The 15,813-nt window shown below is 44.4% G+C and overlaps 1 protein-coding gene across 1 annotated transcript; it reads right to left on the bottom strand.

The window, feature by feature from the left end:
• Window positions 1-1,921: 1,921 nt before the first annotated feature.
• Window positions 1,922-2,885, bottom strand: LOC115638176 (olfactory receptor 1009-like). The gene has a single exon (XM_030539743.1). It carries the CDS (start codon window positions 2,858-2,860, stop codon window positions 1,922-1,924), a length of 939 nt encoding a protein of 312 aa, XP_030395603.1. The 5' UTR covers window positions 2,861-2,885.
• Between the last annotated feature and the right edge of the window lie 12,928 nt (window positions 2,886-15,813).

Raw genomic sequence — 15,813 nt, 5'->3', positions numbered from 1 at the left:
TGCAGGCGTGACATTGCCTGCTGCAGTTGACTGTTCCTGGGCAACCCCATATATTAATCCATTAATTCTAGAAGTTAACCCACTCACTCACTGGTTTTCACTTTGAAATTCCTTTGTATTCCCTTCCCTGGGATTTAGGTTGCAGTTCCTGGTTCTTAAGGTGGTCTATTAAATTTGCTACCATAAATGATTCCTGCTATTCCCTTCAGGGAAGGCATGGGGAAGAGACTGACTATCTGGGATCTGTTCCCTCAGGATAATAACATGGATTGGCTCCCCCCTCTGATGTATTTACCTCCACACATCCACCTGCTGCAAAAACTGAGGTTTGAGACCCCCAAGACCATTACTTCCATGCTTACATTGATAGAGCTCATCCTATAAATCTGCTACGCTCCCCAGCAGTTCATGCCTCTCCTGACAAATTGCCTCACAGGACTCCTCTGTCCATACAGCATCGTGTGTCATTAGATTCACTACCTCTACTGCTAGTATGGATTTTTTCCATTAAAATCTGTTGTTGGTCCACTTCAAAGCCTTAATATGTTGGAGGAGATCAGCTTCCCTTTTTATCCAGAACACCATGCTGGGGCACAGACCTTGTAATACCATTCCTCTTTTCCAATATTCCTTTCTCTTGGGATCCCCAATAACACCCCCCACCATCTCCTTTTCAATCTCTTCTCAGGTTGACCCCCCTTACCTGGTATGGGCCCTGATTCCTCTGTATCAATTTATTTAAAAAAGCTGTTACCTCAGGTTACCAGAGCCCACCGTATCACTGTCAAGCAGCTTTGTGGACTATTATTGAGGGCGACTTATCTGGCTGTTACTCACCTGCCGAGCATGATGCATCTGAGTCATGGCAACGCAATATTGGGGCTTGTCCTTTGCCTTCCCTTGGTTCTTGTCACACAGACAGAAAGCAGAAGACCAGAAGTGCAGGCAATGTGATGTTTATTGGGGTTAATCAAACAAACTTATCCATAGCTCTACACACCAGTAGCGCCTTTTCCCTGCTCCCCCCTTCTCTTTCTCAGCAGACATAATTATACCTTTACTGCATGCCCTTGGCAGCACCCCTTACAATTATTAGTCATGTTCCATTTTAGAGGGTCTTGAGTCTTGGGGCTTTGATTCCACCTCTTTGTACCCCATGGGAGGGAGAGGAAGGGAGGTTGTGTTCTGGTCAGGCTTTTCTTTAGCTTTTAATGTTTCTTATGTCTCTCTCCCATCCCCCCCTTGTCCCTCCTAACTGGTTTCTTGACTTTGGCTAGAGGGAGGAGTCAGGCAGCCTTCAAGTGTATGCTTGTATATTACACTCCCCACCATACCCAGCAACAACTCTCTTCCTTATCTTTTCTCACTGTGCTATAAAACCTGTCTGGTTGTGAGCAGATCCAATACACAGTGTCTTTGTTCTCACATATTAGTAAGAATATCAAAGTATCACAGGTCAAACAAGCAAACAAAGCCCAAAATTCTATCTAAGGCAAATATACAGGCCTGAATATTATGTTATCACAACTAGCATGGACCGCCCACATAATTTTTATCCCAGTGCTTAGGGTAGTTAACTAGGATATGGCAGATCCCCACTTCAAGTGTATGATGAGGAAAAATATTTGAACAAATCCCATACGTGTGCCCTGACCACTGGAATATGGGATCACTCTCTCAATTTCTCCTGTTGAAGATCCTTTGTGAGTCTAACTCCAGCACCCGTTGGTTCCCATGTAGTTATGCTATTTTACGCATGCATTCTGGAGATCTGGCCAATTTACTTTACTGGATCTACGCTGATTAAATTAGTGGAAGATTTGGCTCAAAATGTCTGTCAGATATCTTAGCCGAGAATGTCTCAAATACCAGTTACCCAGAAATCTATGGTCTCTGATTTTTTTTTAAAAAGGTAAGAACATCAACACTGGTTGAGAAACCTGAATCTCCCTAATATATTCCTTACAGCTGTTTTCACCTCCTTGTTTTTCAGGCTGTAGATGATGGGGTTTAACATGGGGGTCAAAATGCTGTACTGGACAGAGAACATTTCATCCAGAAGCACCGAGGAGACTGATCTGGGTTTTGTGTACTGGAAAAAAGCTGTCAGATACAACAAACTAACCACAATCAGGTGGGAGCTGCAGGTGGAGAAGGCTTTCCGCCTGCCCTCCGCAGAGCGTATCCTCAAGATGGTGGAGATGACGTGAATATAGGAGATGAGGGTAAAAAGAAAGGAGCTTGATCCCAGTATCACAACAGAAGTAAGAAGCACCATCTGATTGGTGAGAATGTCAGTACAGGAGAGTTGTAACAGAGGAGGGAGCTCACAGCAAAAATGGCTGATTTGATTGGGTCCACAAAAGTGCAACTTGAGGGCAAAAACAGTGTTAATTAAGGCATAAAAGAAGCCCGTGATCCATGCACCACTCACGAGCTGAACCCAGATCTCTTTGTTGATTGCATCAACGTAATGCAATGGGTCACAGATGGCAGCATAGCGGTCATAAGCCATGGCTGAGAGAATGAAAACTTCTGTACCAGCTGAGAGGAAAAAGAAGAACATCTGGGCAATGCAGCCATCAACTGAAATAGTTTTTTGCTTTGCCCGGAAGTTCATCAGCATATTAGGCACCATGACTGAGGAATAGCAGATATCAACAAAGGATAAATGAAAGAAGAAGAAGTGCATGAGGGTGTGTAGGTGAGAATCAGCCTTTATGACCAGCATGATCATCACATTCCCCACCAGGGTGACTAGGTAAATAACTAAAAACAGCAGGAAGAGGAAAATCTGCATGTGTGGGTCACTGGAAAGTCCCAGGAGGATAAATTTTCTCACTGTGGTTTGATTTTCCATTGATATTTTTTTTCAGGAAAACTGTGACCTGGGAAATGAGGGGAAAAAACCCAAATGAAATTAACATTTATAACCAAGGTAAATTGAAACAGCATGTGGAGATAATCTGATCAGCAGCATGGAAGTAAAAAGAATCCTATTCTAGCCTGTAAAATATGTGTTTTACATCATTTAAATAGAGAGAGATAGAGGCTGAATGGAATTTGTATATTTTAAATAGACAAAAGGGGCTGGATATATGAAAGGACTTAAGCATCTAACTGCCCTTTTAGATGCTTAAAACCCAGAATCAGGCCCCACTGGTATCCACAAATACCCAGGCTGACGTGGGGCTCCTCAGTCTCTTCTCTTCAAGCTGTTCCACTCTGGCTAAAGAATTAGAGAGAAAGTGCAATGGGCATGCTGGATACTGGGGTTTCCACATCCAGGGTGAGTGCTCTAGCCATGAGGCTACAGAGTCATTAATTTTCTCGCTCACTCTCTATGTTGTCCGCTCCCTCTGGCCTAATATCGCTTTATCTGCCCCAGTGATGTCAATGCAGCCACAGCAAATTTGCACCAGCAGGGGATCATAGACACCAAAAGAACTATGTATGATTTACACCAACTGGGGATCTGGTCAATTTCCATTTTGTCTTTTATTTATGTCTACTGTTTTCAACTACTTTGCTGAAAATGCAATTTAATATCTTTAGTGTCTTATTGGATTCATCCCTATTAAAATCACTAATATTTTTGAAGAAAAAATGAATGTGCCTAGCAAACATTCTCTAGTCACAGTGACATAATTTTAAAAAGAGCAAGATAGAAAATTAATGGGATTTTTTCCCCTAAATTACTTAAGCTCTTTTGAAAACTGACTTTAATTCATTGTTCTGCACAACTGAATGTCAGGCTGTACATACAGAACAGAATCTTTTCTGCCCTCATGTAAGTAAGTGGCTATCTGACATCAGTTTTTAATAGAAATTGGAATGAAGCCAATATCCTCTCCAATGTCCAATCTTTGACCCCATATGACCCTAGAGAGAAACTAAACCTTTACTCCATTATCAAGAAGAGATATATTAAGAGAGAAATACCTAAGAAAAGAAATAGACCTTGTAATTGAATGTAAATGTTAACACAGGCAGACTCTGTGCAGAGGGAAATTTCACAGTGGAGAGAGGTAAATAGCTGGGTTTCTTGAGGATCAGTACTGCTACCAGTGCTGTTTAACATACTTATAAATGATCTGGGAAAATGGGTAAATAGCTATGTTTGTAGATGATACAAAATTACTCAAGATAATTAAATACAAAGGAGACTACAAAGAATTACCAAGAAATCTAAAGAAACTGAATGACTGGGCAAGAAAAAGGCAGATGAAATTAAATGTTCATAAAGTGAAAATAAATCACATTGGAAAACATAATCCCAATTATACATGCATAACAATGATGTTTTAATTAGCTGTTACAGGAAAGAGATCTTGGAGTCATTGTGGATAGTTCTTAAAACACATCTGCTCAATATACAACAGCAGTCAAAAAAGCTAATAGAATATTAGGAACCATTAAGAAAGGAAGAGAGAATAAGACAGAAAATATCATAATGCCATTAAATGAATCCATGGTATGTCTACATCATGAATATTACATGCAGTTCTGGTTGGCCCATCTCAAAAAATTATGTTAGAATTGGAAAAAGTACAGAGAAGGGCAACAACAATGATTAACGATATGGAACAGCTGCTGTATGAGGAGAGAATTAAAAGATTGAGACTGTGTGGCCTCTGTTTCCCAGAAACTAGGGAGGATCAACAGGGGATGGATCACTTGATGATTACTTGTTCTGTTCATTCCCTCTGGGACACCTGGCACTGGCCAGTGTCAGAAGACAGGATACTAGGTTAGATGGACCCTTGGGGCTGACCAGTAGAGCCAGTCCTATGTTCTCATGAAAAGAGATGATGAATAGGAATGTGATAGAGGCCTATACAATCATGAAATGTGTGGAGAAAGTGAATAAGGAAGTGTTATCTATCCCTTCACATAACATACAAACAACGGGTCACCTGTTGAAATTAATAGGCATCAACTTTTCATAGAATCATAGAACATTAGGGTTGGAAGAGACCTCAGGAGGTCATCGAGTCCAATCCCCTGCTCAAAGCAGGACCAATACCCACTAAATCATTCCAGCCAAGACTTTGTCAAGCTGGACCTTAAAAACCTCTAAGGATGGAGATTCCACCACCATTCCAGTGCTTCACCACCCTCCCACTGAAATAGTGTTTACTAATATCCAACCTAGACCCCCCCCACTGCAACTTGAGACCATTTCTCTTTGTTCTGTCATCAGCCATCACTGAGAACATCCAAGTTCCATCCTCTTTGGAAGCCCTCTTCAGGTAAGGCTGCTATCAAATCCCTCCTCATTCTTCTCTTCTGCAGACTAAATAATCCCAGTTCCCTCAGCCACTCTTCATAAGTCATGTGCCCCAGACACCTAATATTTTCATTGCCCTCTGCTGGACTCTCTCCAATTTGTTCACATCTCTTCTGAAGTGGGGGGACCAAAACTGGAAGCAATACTCCAGGTGTGCCCTCACCGATGCCGAATATAGGGGAATAATCACTTCCCTCGATCAGCTGGCAATGTTCCTACTAATGCAGCCCAATATGCCATTAGCCTTCTTGGCAACAAAGGCACACTGCTGACTCATATCCAGCTTCTTGTCCACTGTAACCCCCAGGTCCTTTTCTGCAGAATTGCTGCTTAGCCAGTCGGTCCCCAGCTTGTTCATGGGATTCTTCCATCCTAAGTGCAGAACTCTGCACTTGTCCTTGTTGAACCTCATCAGATTTCTTTTGGCCCAATCCTCCAATTTTTCAAGGTCACTCTGGACCCTATCTCTACCCTCCAGCGTATCTACCTCTCCACCAAGCTTAGTGTTATCTGCAAACTTGCTGAGGATGCAATTAAATCCATCATCCAGATCATTGAGAAAGATGTTGAAGAAATATAAGGAAGTACTTCACACACAACACACAGTCAAGCTGTGGAACTCATTGCCAGAGGATATTGTAAAGGCCAAAATTATAACCAGATTCAGAACAGAATTGAGTTCATAGAGGATAAATCTATCAATGACTACTGGACGCTGGAACTGGACAGCAGGGGATGGATCACTTGATAAATTGCTCTGTTCTGTTCACTCCTTCTGAAACATTTGACACTGGCCAACATTGGAAGGCAGGATAGTGGGTTAGATGGACCATTTATTGGACCTGGTATGACCATTCTTAATATAGTTAAGAGGCTTCTCCAGAGAATGCCATACCCCTAATCTCTGCATGCCCATAAAACACACACTCACAGAAAAAAGAAACACTAGGTAACACTAACCAAATTATATCAATTTGTCATAGACTTTAGACTTTAAGGTTAGAAGGGACAATTATGATAATCTAGTCTGACCTCCTGCACAACGCATGCCACAGAATCTCACCCACCCACTCCTGTAATAAACCCCTAACCTATGTCTGAGCTATTTAAGTCCTCAAATCATAATTTGAAGACTTCAAGGTGCAGATAATCCTCCAGCAAGTGACCCATGCCCCACGCTGCAGAGGAAGGCGAAAACCCCCTAGGGCCTCTGCCAATCTGCCCTGGAGGAAAATTCCTTCCCAACCCCAAATATGGCGATCAGTTAAACCCTGAGCATGTGGGCAAGACTCACCAGCCAGACATCTAGGAAAGAATTCTCTGTAGTAACTCAGATCCCACCCCATCTAACATGCTATTGGGCATATTTACCGCTAATTGTCAAAGATCAATTAATTGCCAAAATTAGGCTCTCCCATTATACCATCCCCTCCATAAGCTTATCAAGCTTAGTCTTGAAGCCAGATATGTCTTTTGTCCCCACTACTCCCCTTGGAAGGCTGTTCCAGAACTTCACTTCTCTGATGGTTAGAAACCTTTGTCTAATTTCAAGTCTAAACTTCCTGATGACCAGTTTATATCTATTAGTTCTTGTGTCCATATTAGTACCGAGCTTAAATAATTCCTCTCCCTTCCTGGTATTTATCCCTCTGATATATTTATAGAGAGCTAAATAAGCCAAGCTCTTGGAGTCTCCTTTCATAAGACTGGTTTTCCATTTTTCAGATCATCCTAGTAGCCCTTCTCTGTACCTGTTCCAGTTTGAATTCATCCTTCTTAAACATGAGAGACCAGAACTGTCTCAGTGGTATCTCGGAAAGAGAGAGAGACAGAGTGAGAGTGATGCGTGATTGAAGTAATAGCCGAGTTCTCAACCACAGCCCTGGGTGGCAACTTACTCTGTGTGAACATGCAGTGTTGTTGTAGCTGTCTCGGCCCTAGGAGATTCAATACTCCAAATGAGTGAGACCAACTTTTCTGGGTGAGAGGTAATAACTCTGTGTGGCTCAAAAACTTATTCTCTCATCAACGGAAGCTGGTCCAATAAAGAATATTACCTCACCCAGCTTGTCTCTGTGTGAGCAGACTGCTACATGTGGGCAGAACTTAATGGGACTCAGTAGAGAGACCCACCCCTGGATACGGGGGAACAGAATCTGGTCCTTTGGCATGGAAAGGATAAAAAAGGATAAAAAGGAATAAAAATATGAATCAACTCACCTGTTTTTTAAATGTGGATCATAAAAATGATGAGATCACTCTGACCTGTGCTTTCATCTTTCTGTTGTCTTAGTCTATTTATCTCTCTACTTCCTGATGTGTCTGTCTGCCTCTGCAAGACAGCATCTTAGGATATCAACTTTTCTTTATTCCAAACACTTAAATCTGACAAGGGAGGTAGGGTTATCCCTGTGAGTGAAGTAAAGAGCTTTTCCTCATCTAACTCCTAGACTAAGAGCTGATTCTTGAGAGCTGTTTAAATGCTGTCCAATTCCCTCAGGACAAGATCACTGAAGTTCACTCTCTGTAACAAGCTACAAGTAACACGGTGCTGGGTCAGTCCTTTAGCAGCAGTTTACCATGTGTAAGAATGAGAGGACAGAAGCTTGGATTGCCAAAGGAGCCTAATGGATTTAGGTATCCAATCTCAGTGACAGTCAATAAAAAAGACACATATTTAGACTTGAATTTTTAAAGCATCCTAGTAGCTAGGCACCCACCAGAAAATCATTTCATCTCCCAAATACTTCTTTAAAGATGCTAACCATAATGTGAAGGGAACAACTAGACTGCAGGAGGTGGCAGGAAAAAAGTAGGTGGTGAGACAAAGGTGGAGTTATATTGTGCAGAACTTGGCAAAACTTTTCAGATAAATACTTTTTTTGAAAAAAAAAAGCAGTTTTGGTTGATCCCATATTATTTGCAAATTTGATGCCCATTCACCAAATATCTGCAAGCAGGGGGTGGGAGGGAGTCTAAATTGACAACCCTAGCACCCACACCCAATACATTTAACCTATCGGCTGGGCTACTTGGATGTTGGAGAAACTCATTAACTTCCCACCTCTGCTTTCTGTGGAGCAGAGATATGTAGATAGGTCTCCCATCTCTCAGGAAATTGCTTTAATCTTTGGGCTATAAGGTAATTTAGGGCATCACTTTCTAAGGCTTTCCTGTTGAAGATGTTGATATCGTATAAATCAGCAGCACATCAGCAGCAGGAGAGACATATCACTATAATGAAAGTGGTGGTCAATGGGGAGACATTCTTGGGATGGCAAGATCCTGGGACAGAGAGAACTGTTGTCAGACCCCGAGTGGTGCAGCCTCACCAGATGATGAGGGGCTATGTGACCTTGGTATCGGTGCCAGGGATGAAGCCCCTCGCCCTGCCTATGGCCCGGATCCCTGTGCAGACACAGGAGGGGTCAGGCTGGCTGGTAGTTGGGGTTCTCCAAGATATCGACTGTGAGGTCCTTTTGGGACAGGATCCAGGCCCTGCTCCAGTACCAGCCAGGATTGTGAATTTGAATCCAGGGAATCAACTGGCTGAGACTGAAGTGGTCAGTGAAATGCTAAGCTCAGGATACCTGCATCTCTGTAACCAGAGCCCTGGAGCTGAGTGGGACAGATAGATGCTCCCCGTCTTCCTGAAAATGGGGGAGGTGGCTCACGCTGGCTCTGATGCTGTGAACCAAGCAAAGGGCTCTTTGCCTGCCTTCACTGGGACAGCAGGGGCAAAGCTGAGCCCAGGAGGATTGGAGACCCCAGCTGAGTGTGGGGAAGCACAGCCAGGGTGGGACAACTGCCAACCAGGGCTGCTTTGTCCAGAGGTGCAAATGGCCCAGGACAAGGGTAAAGCAGCCTTGACACCTGCCTGTCCTAGATGAGCCTTTTCAGAAGGTGGCCCTGGACGGGGTGAGGGACAGATGTAAGGGGAAGTCCTCTCCTGGTGGAGAATCAGTGGTGGAGTATGTACTGACTTTCCAGGAAAGCTCGCTGAGCTCATGGGTCTGGTCAGAGAGAACCTAGCCAGGGCCCAAGGGAGACAGAAGATCTGGTACGACCGCTCAGCCTATGACACCGGGGACCAGGTGAGAGGTCTCATCCTGGTGAGGAAGCATAATCTACAAGCTGCCTGGGACGGGCCCTTCAAGGTCATCAAACAGCTGAATGAGGAGAATGATGTGATGGAACAGTTCAACCAGGCTCACAGCCTCCGAGGGGACCAGGTCAACATGATGAAGCCATACTGTGACAGGGAGAGACTGGTACTGGCTGTGTGTGGCCAGTGGGATAAGGGGGAAGATCTCCTGGTGGGTCTCTACCCTGAGACCAGAGCCAGCCCCTCGCTGGAATCAGCTCCCCTCTCTGACCAGTTAACCCCTTCCCAGCAGGCAGAGATCAGAGAGATGCTGCATTCATACCAACAGATGTTTTCCAACCAGCCTGGGCTCACTAACTGAGCTGTCCATTGGGTGGAGACAGGAACCGGCCCTCCCATCAAGTGTTCCCCATTCAGAGTAACAGGGAACACAGCACAGGCCCTGGAGGGAGAGGTCAGAGACATACTTGCTTTAGGGGTGATCCAGCCATCCACCAGCCCCGGGGTCCTCTCCCATGGTGCTGGTTCCCAGGAAAGATGCGTCGATCCAGTTCTGTGTGCTGTATCAGAAGCTCAATGCCAGCACCATGTTTGGTGCCTGCCCATACCAAGGACCGATGAGATCCTGGGATTTCACCAAAGGCCACTGGCAGGTGCCTTTGCATCCAGATGCCAGGTTGAAACCTGCTTTTGTCACCTCTGTGGGGCTGTACACATTCCTAGTCCTACCTTTCAGCCTCAAGGAGACGCTGGTCACCTGCCAGCGCCAGGGGGATCAGTTACTGAGGGGGAAGGAGAATTTACCCTAACATACATTGATGATATTTGTGTCATTAGCTAGACCTGGGAGGACCGTGTGTCCCAGGTGAAGAGGGGCTGAGTCACCTTCAAGATGCAGGGCTGACTGTAAAAGCTGGGAGGTGCCAGGTGGGGATGGCAGAGGTTGTACCTGGGCCACAAGGTGGGAAGCAGCTGCCTAAAGCCAGAGCCAGCCAAGGTGGGGGCGATGAGAGACCGGCCTGCCCTCAGACTAAGAAACAGGCCCAGGCCTTTATTGGGATGGCGGGGCACTACTGGAGGTTTGTGCCCCACTTTAGCTCTGTGTCAGCTCCCATCGCTGAGCTATGCAGGAAGGGGAAGCCAGACAAGCTCGTGTGGACTGGGCAGTGCCAGAGGGCTCTCTGCACGCTGAAGGAGGATCTGGTCAAGGGCTTGATGCAGGGAAACCCAGACTTTGACAAGACCTTTGTGGTGTTCACTGATGCCCCACACACAGGGCTTGGCACGGTGCCGAGGTAGGCCAATGCAAAGGGGGAGAAACACCACATCATGTATCTAAGCAGGAAGCTGCTGCCCTGGGAGCAGGGCTATGCAGCCATAGAGAAGGAACGTCTGGCCATGGAGTCGGCTCTTAAAAAGCTGTGGCCAGATCTATTTGGGCGGCGCTTCACTGTGTATCTGGACCACTCGCCCTACTCTTGCTGCACCAGATGAGAGGGGCTAATGCTGAGCTCCTGAGGTGGAGTCTGTCCTTCTAGGATTATGAGATGGAAGTGGTCCACGTTAAGTGAAGTGCAAATGTTATAGCTGATACTTTGTCCTGGAGAGGGGGGCTTGAACTTGCCCAGGTCACTGGCTAAAATGACCCCACTCAGTTCGGTCTCAAAGAGGGGAGAGATATGACAAAGTAGGGATTTTACCTTGTTATGTTGTATGTAAGCCTATGCGAGTCTCTCTGTTTTGCATGAATGCTGTGTGTGCCTCAGCTTCCCTGTGTATTGCACCAATGTCTAGGTGGTGGGAATAAGGGGGTGTGGCTTTTGTGGAGGCTGCTCCAGCTGCCTGCATGGATGCTATGACCCTTTGTAACCTGAAACCCAGGAGGAGGATGCAACCAGGTGACTCTTGGCCTGGGAAGTGAGACAAAGGCTGGAGGAGAAGCAATGGGCAGGCAGGGGCCAGGCATCTGGAAGCGAGTCAGTCTCAGCTGGCTTGGGGCTCAGGGGAGGACCAGAGCCCTGGCTCTGGGCTCTCTTTCCCCCAAGATGGACTTGGCTTAAAGTCACTGATTTCTGTCCTAACAAGTTGTGTTCTGCGCTGTGTTTCTTTCGACTAATAAGTCTCCTGTTTTACTGGCTGGCTGAGAGTCATGTCTGACTATGGAGTTGGGGTGATGGGTAATACACCAGTAGCTGATGTAGCTCCAGTTGTTTCTTTCAGGTGCTGTCTTCCAGATAACCTACTGAATGAACAGTAAACGATTTCTGAAATATTGCTGTGTCAGGATTTAGTATAGGTCCCCAGAGCCTGAAGATTATTTTGAATAACATGTGCCTCAGTTAGGATGCAATGTCAAACGATCCAAACTGTGACCGGTACTAACAAGGAATTTGTTACCTCTTTTGTAGTTACTGTATAACTTAATGATTTCTTTACCAATTTGTTTTTTCCTTGCCTGCATTTTGTTTGCTGTCATTAATTTGTTGATTTTTACCTGAGTGTTGGTTAAAAAGTTGAGCAAGTTCATGCACATTGTAAATGTTGTACAGCAAGACAGGCAGGGCTGGCACAACACATTAGGCGACCTAAGAAGTCGTCTAGGGTGCTGACATTTTGGGGGACGGTGACCGAACATCCAGCCACCGCGGTCATCGACAGTATTTTGGGGGCGGGACCTTCTGCTGCCTCTTTTGGGGGCGCCTTTTTGGGGGCAGGACCTTCCGCCGCCTAGGGCATCAAAAAGGCTGCCGCCGCCCCTGAACACAGGACTTACATGATGTCACGGGTTGGGCCCCATGGGATGTCACTTGCGGTGCTGCGACACCACTGAGCCAGACTCTTCTGCCAGCCTGGGCCCCCTTTTTCCTGGACTTGCTGGTTGGTCTAGGCTCTCCAGCCTTTTCCAGCCAAGCACATGGGCAGGGCCATGCCCAGCTGCACAAAGAGACTGAGATCCACTCTGGGAATGCTCATCTTAAGGGGCTTGCCACAGCACCCAGATGTTTACCCCTCCTTGGAGTACAAACCCCAACTTATATGACATTTGCCTCTTCCCTCAATGCAGAAGAGAGTATGCAGTTTTTTGTCCCCCCCCAGTTAGAAATCACATAAACTGGGTTATATTATAAACCATAAATTTATTAATTATAACAGGTATATTTTAAGTAGTTAAAGAGGTAGCAGACATAACAAGGCAGATGACTAAGAAAATAAAACAGAACACGCAAACTAAGCTTCATACACTAAAGAAACTGGTTACATGTGAGTTCTCACCCTAAATGTGATTCTAATAATCTTCTTCATAGGCCAGACACCTTTCCAGCCTGGGCCAAGTTCTTTCCCCCAGTTCAGTCTCAGTTGTTTCTAGCAGTCATCTTTGATGGGGTAGCAGGGAAGAACTGAGGGCCTGGATTACGTCACTCCCCACCCTTTACTAGGATTTGCGTAAGGCAGAAGTCCTTTGTTTCCTAGTTGACCCTCCCACTCTAGCTTCTCCTGGAAAAGTACAGAATTCAAGATGGATTCCAGTATAAGGTGACATAGTCACATGCCTCTGCAAGGCCCCTTTTGCCATTCTTCACAGGTTGACTTACACATCCACAGGAAGACTAAGCTCTTTTAGAATTCACTGTCAGTGCTGATGGTCCATCAGCACTGTCCTGCTTTTCCATTGTTGTACCTGAAGCGTTAGCAGGGGCATCACCCAAAGTAACATAGTTGAAATATAGATACATAGTCAATATTCCTAATTTCAGCTATAGAAATGATACATGCATACAAATAGGATAATCACATTCAGTAAATCATAACTTTTCCAATGATACCTCACAAGCGTTATATTGCATAAAGCACATCTTAGTTATGTCATATTCCTAACACGAGCATATTTTTATAAAGAATATGGAGTATAGTGTCACACATGACATACAGGACAAACTTATAATTAAAAACAAATGGCTCCAGAATTCAATTTATAACTATACAAAATAAAAAGAACCAGGAGTACTTGTGGCATCTTAGAGGCAACAAATTTATTTCAGCATGAGCTTTCGTGAGCTACAGCTCACTTCTTCGGATGCATAGAATGGAGCACACAGACAGGAGATATTTATACATACAGAGAACATGGAAAGGTGGAAGTATGCATACCAACAGGAAGAGTCTAATCAATTGAGATGAGCTATCATCAGCAGGAGAAAAAAAACTTTTGAAGTGATAATTAAGATGACCCATCGAAGGTGTGAGGAGAACTTAACATAGGGAAATAGATTCAATTAGTGTAATTACCCAACCATTAGACTAATGTAATGACCCAATCATTGATTAGACTCTTCCTGTTGGTATGCATACTTCCACCTTTTCATGTTCTCTGTATGTATAAATATCTCCTGTCTGTGTGTTCCATTCTATGCATCCGAAGAAGTGAGCTGTAGCTCACGAAAGCTCATGCTGAAATAAATTTGTTAGTCTCTAAGGTGCCACAAGTACTCCTGTTCTTTTTGCGTATACAGACTAACACGGCTGCTACTCTGAAACCTATACAAAATAAGGAAAACAAAAATAATAATTAAAAAAGGGTTAAGCATTTAAATAAGCAAGTTATTACCTTGTTATTTAAAACTTTTAATAAAAATGGATAACATTTATATTATTATTTCCCAAAATTGTTGTATTAATGCAGTAACTTAAGGCATTTTCCATTACTTTAATTAACTATATTTTAAAACTCTATGTGGTAATAAGGAAGGCCATGTTTCAAATATTAGTCAGTGGTTAGGATTAGAAGCAGAGTCTGCATTTCTGTTACTCAGCAACGATATCTTTAAGAAAGTTAGGAGTAATTTCAGCTGCTGCATTCCTGAAGGGTTAAAATTATTAATTTACTGGATTTATTTAAAGTAAACTTTTTCCTTGTTTTTTCTGTGTTTGATTGTTGTTTTGTTCTATTTTCAATTGCTATATCTTTTGGAGGTTTCTATAAAAACTATAACTTTTAACTTTTAAAACGGAGTGAGTGGAAGTGAGGAGAGGTGGGGCGGGATGGGGGGGGGGAGGTGAAGAGCAACCTAGGAAGGTAGCAAGACCTGAGCCAAAAGAGATTAACTCTAGCAAACTGTGAAAGGATATACAGGAAAACTTTATTGGTATGTAAAAGTATTTGAGAAAGAAAGTTATATTTTTAGCCATGAACAAGGAGTGTTGCTCTGTATGTTAGAGAAGTTGGGACGATCATCTGAGCCTTGATTTCCTTAAGTGTCTTCACTAGCCTGGCATAGTCTCCCTTGATACGTTCCAGCAAGAATCTAGCCGTATCATTTGTTCCCACATGAAGGACAATTACTGGATTCTTTCCCACTTCCGTTAGGATCCTCTTCAGCCTCAGGTCCACATCCCATATCTTAGCACCCAGCAGACAGCACACCCATCTGTCCTCTGGATCAGCTCTGGTTACAGGCCTGTCTATTCTTCTCAGTAAGGAGTCTCCAATCACGTAGACCTGCCTTTTTCTGGTGATGGTGCGATTCTCCAGTCTATCCCCTGTTCCCTCTGGCTGCAAGTTGTCTCAATTCCTATTCACCCTTGCAATCCTCTGCAACACATCCCGTATCCTCCTGGTGGCTCATATTTCGTGTTGCTATCTCCATTGACTCTTCCCCTCTTCTTATAGGACTAGCTGCTCTTCTCTTCTTCCTTGCCCTCACACCTTCCGTGACCAACTGCTGTGCCCCTTCTTCATTTTCCAACTCAGCAAACCTGTTCCTCTCCTCAGAATTCTTTGGTCCTGCTTCCATCTGCAAGTCTGAGCTTTTTTCATTCAGACTCCTCATATCTTTGTTCCATCATCCGCTCGAACCCCCTTCTAAACTCAATCAGAGTTTACACTTGCATCTCCAATCCTCGGATCTTTTCTTCCATCAGCTCTATCAGGTGGCACTTCATGCAGATGAAACTCTTATCAGATACCCCTTCCAGGATCATGTACATACAGCAGCTTCCACATCCAGTGATCTTCATTGTGTCTTCCACTGCTTGGGTCCCTACCACTTCTGCCTCTGTATCTGTCATAGCTGTCTCACTTAAATCCTGTAAATCTGGGAAAACCAAACCAAAACACTACCACCCACCGCAAAACAAACCCCCAACAAGCACCAAAACACTGCTAGAACACTTCACACTCCCTTCACTAACCTGTCTATTCCTCTGCCTGCCTCTTTTCGTCTTCCCCCAAACTCCTCCAACAGAACTCCCACTCAAACTCCCCTGTTTACAGCTCTGTTTGCTGGCTTCTGTGCCACTGCTGTTGTCTATGCTGCTGCCTGCCTGCCTGGCTACTTTTGTAGGACCCACTTCAAGTGCCTGACAAGGAGAAAGGATTTAAACAGGGATCTTTCTCTACCCAGATGGGTGCCCTAACCAA

This window comes from Gopherus evgoodei, chromosome 21, assembly GCF_007399415.2.
Source record: "Gopherus evgoodei ecotype Sinaloan lineage chromosome 21, rGopEvg1_v1.p, whole genome shotgun sequence".
Classification (NCBI taxonomy): domain Eukaryota; kingdom Metazoa; phylum Chordata; order Testudines; family Testudinidae; genus Gopherus; species Gopherus evgoodei.
The sequence above is the reverse complement of the archived record's forward strand: the minus strand, read 5'-3'. Positions and strand labels throughout refer to the sequence as shown.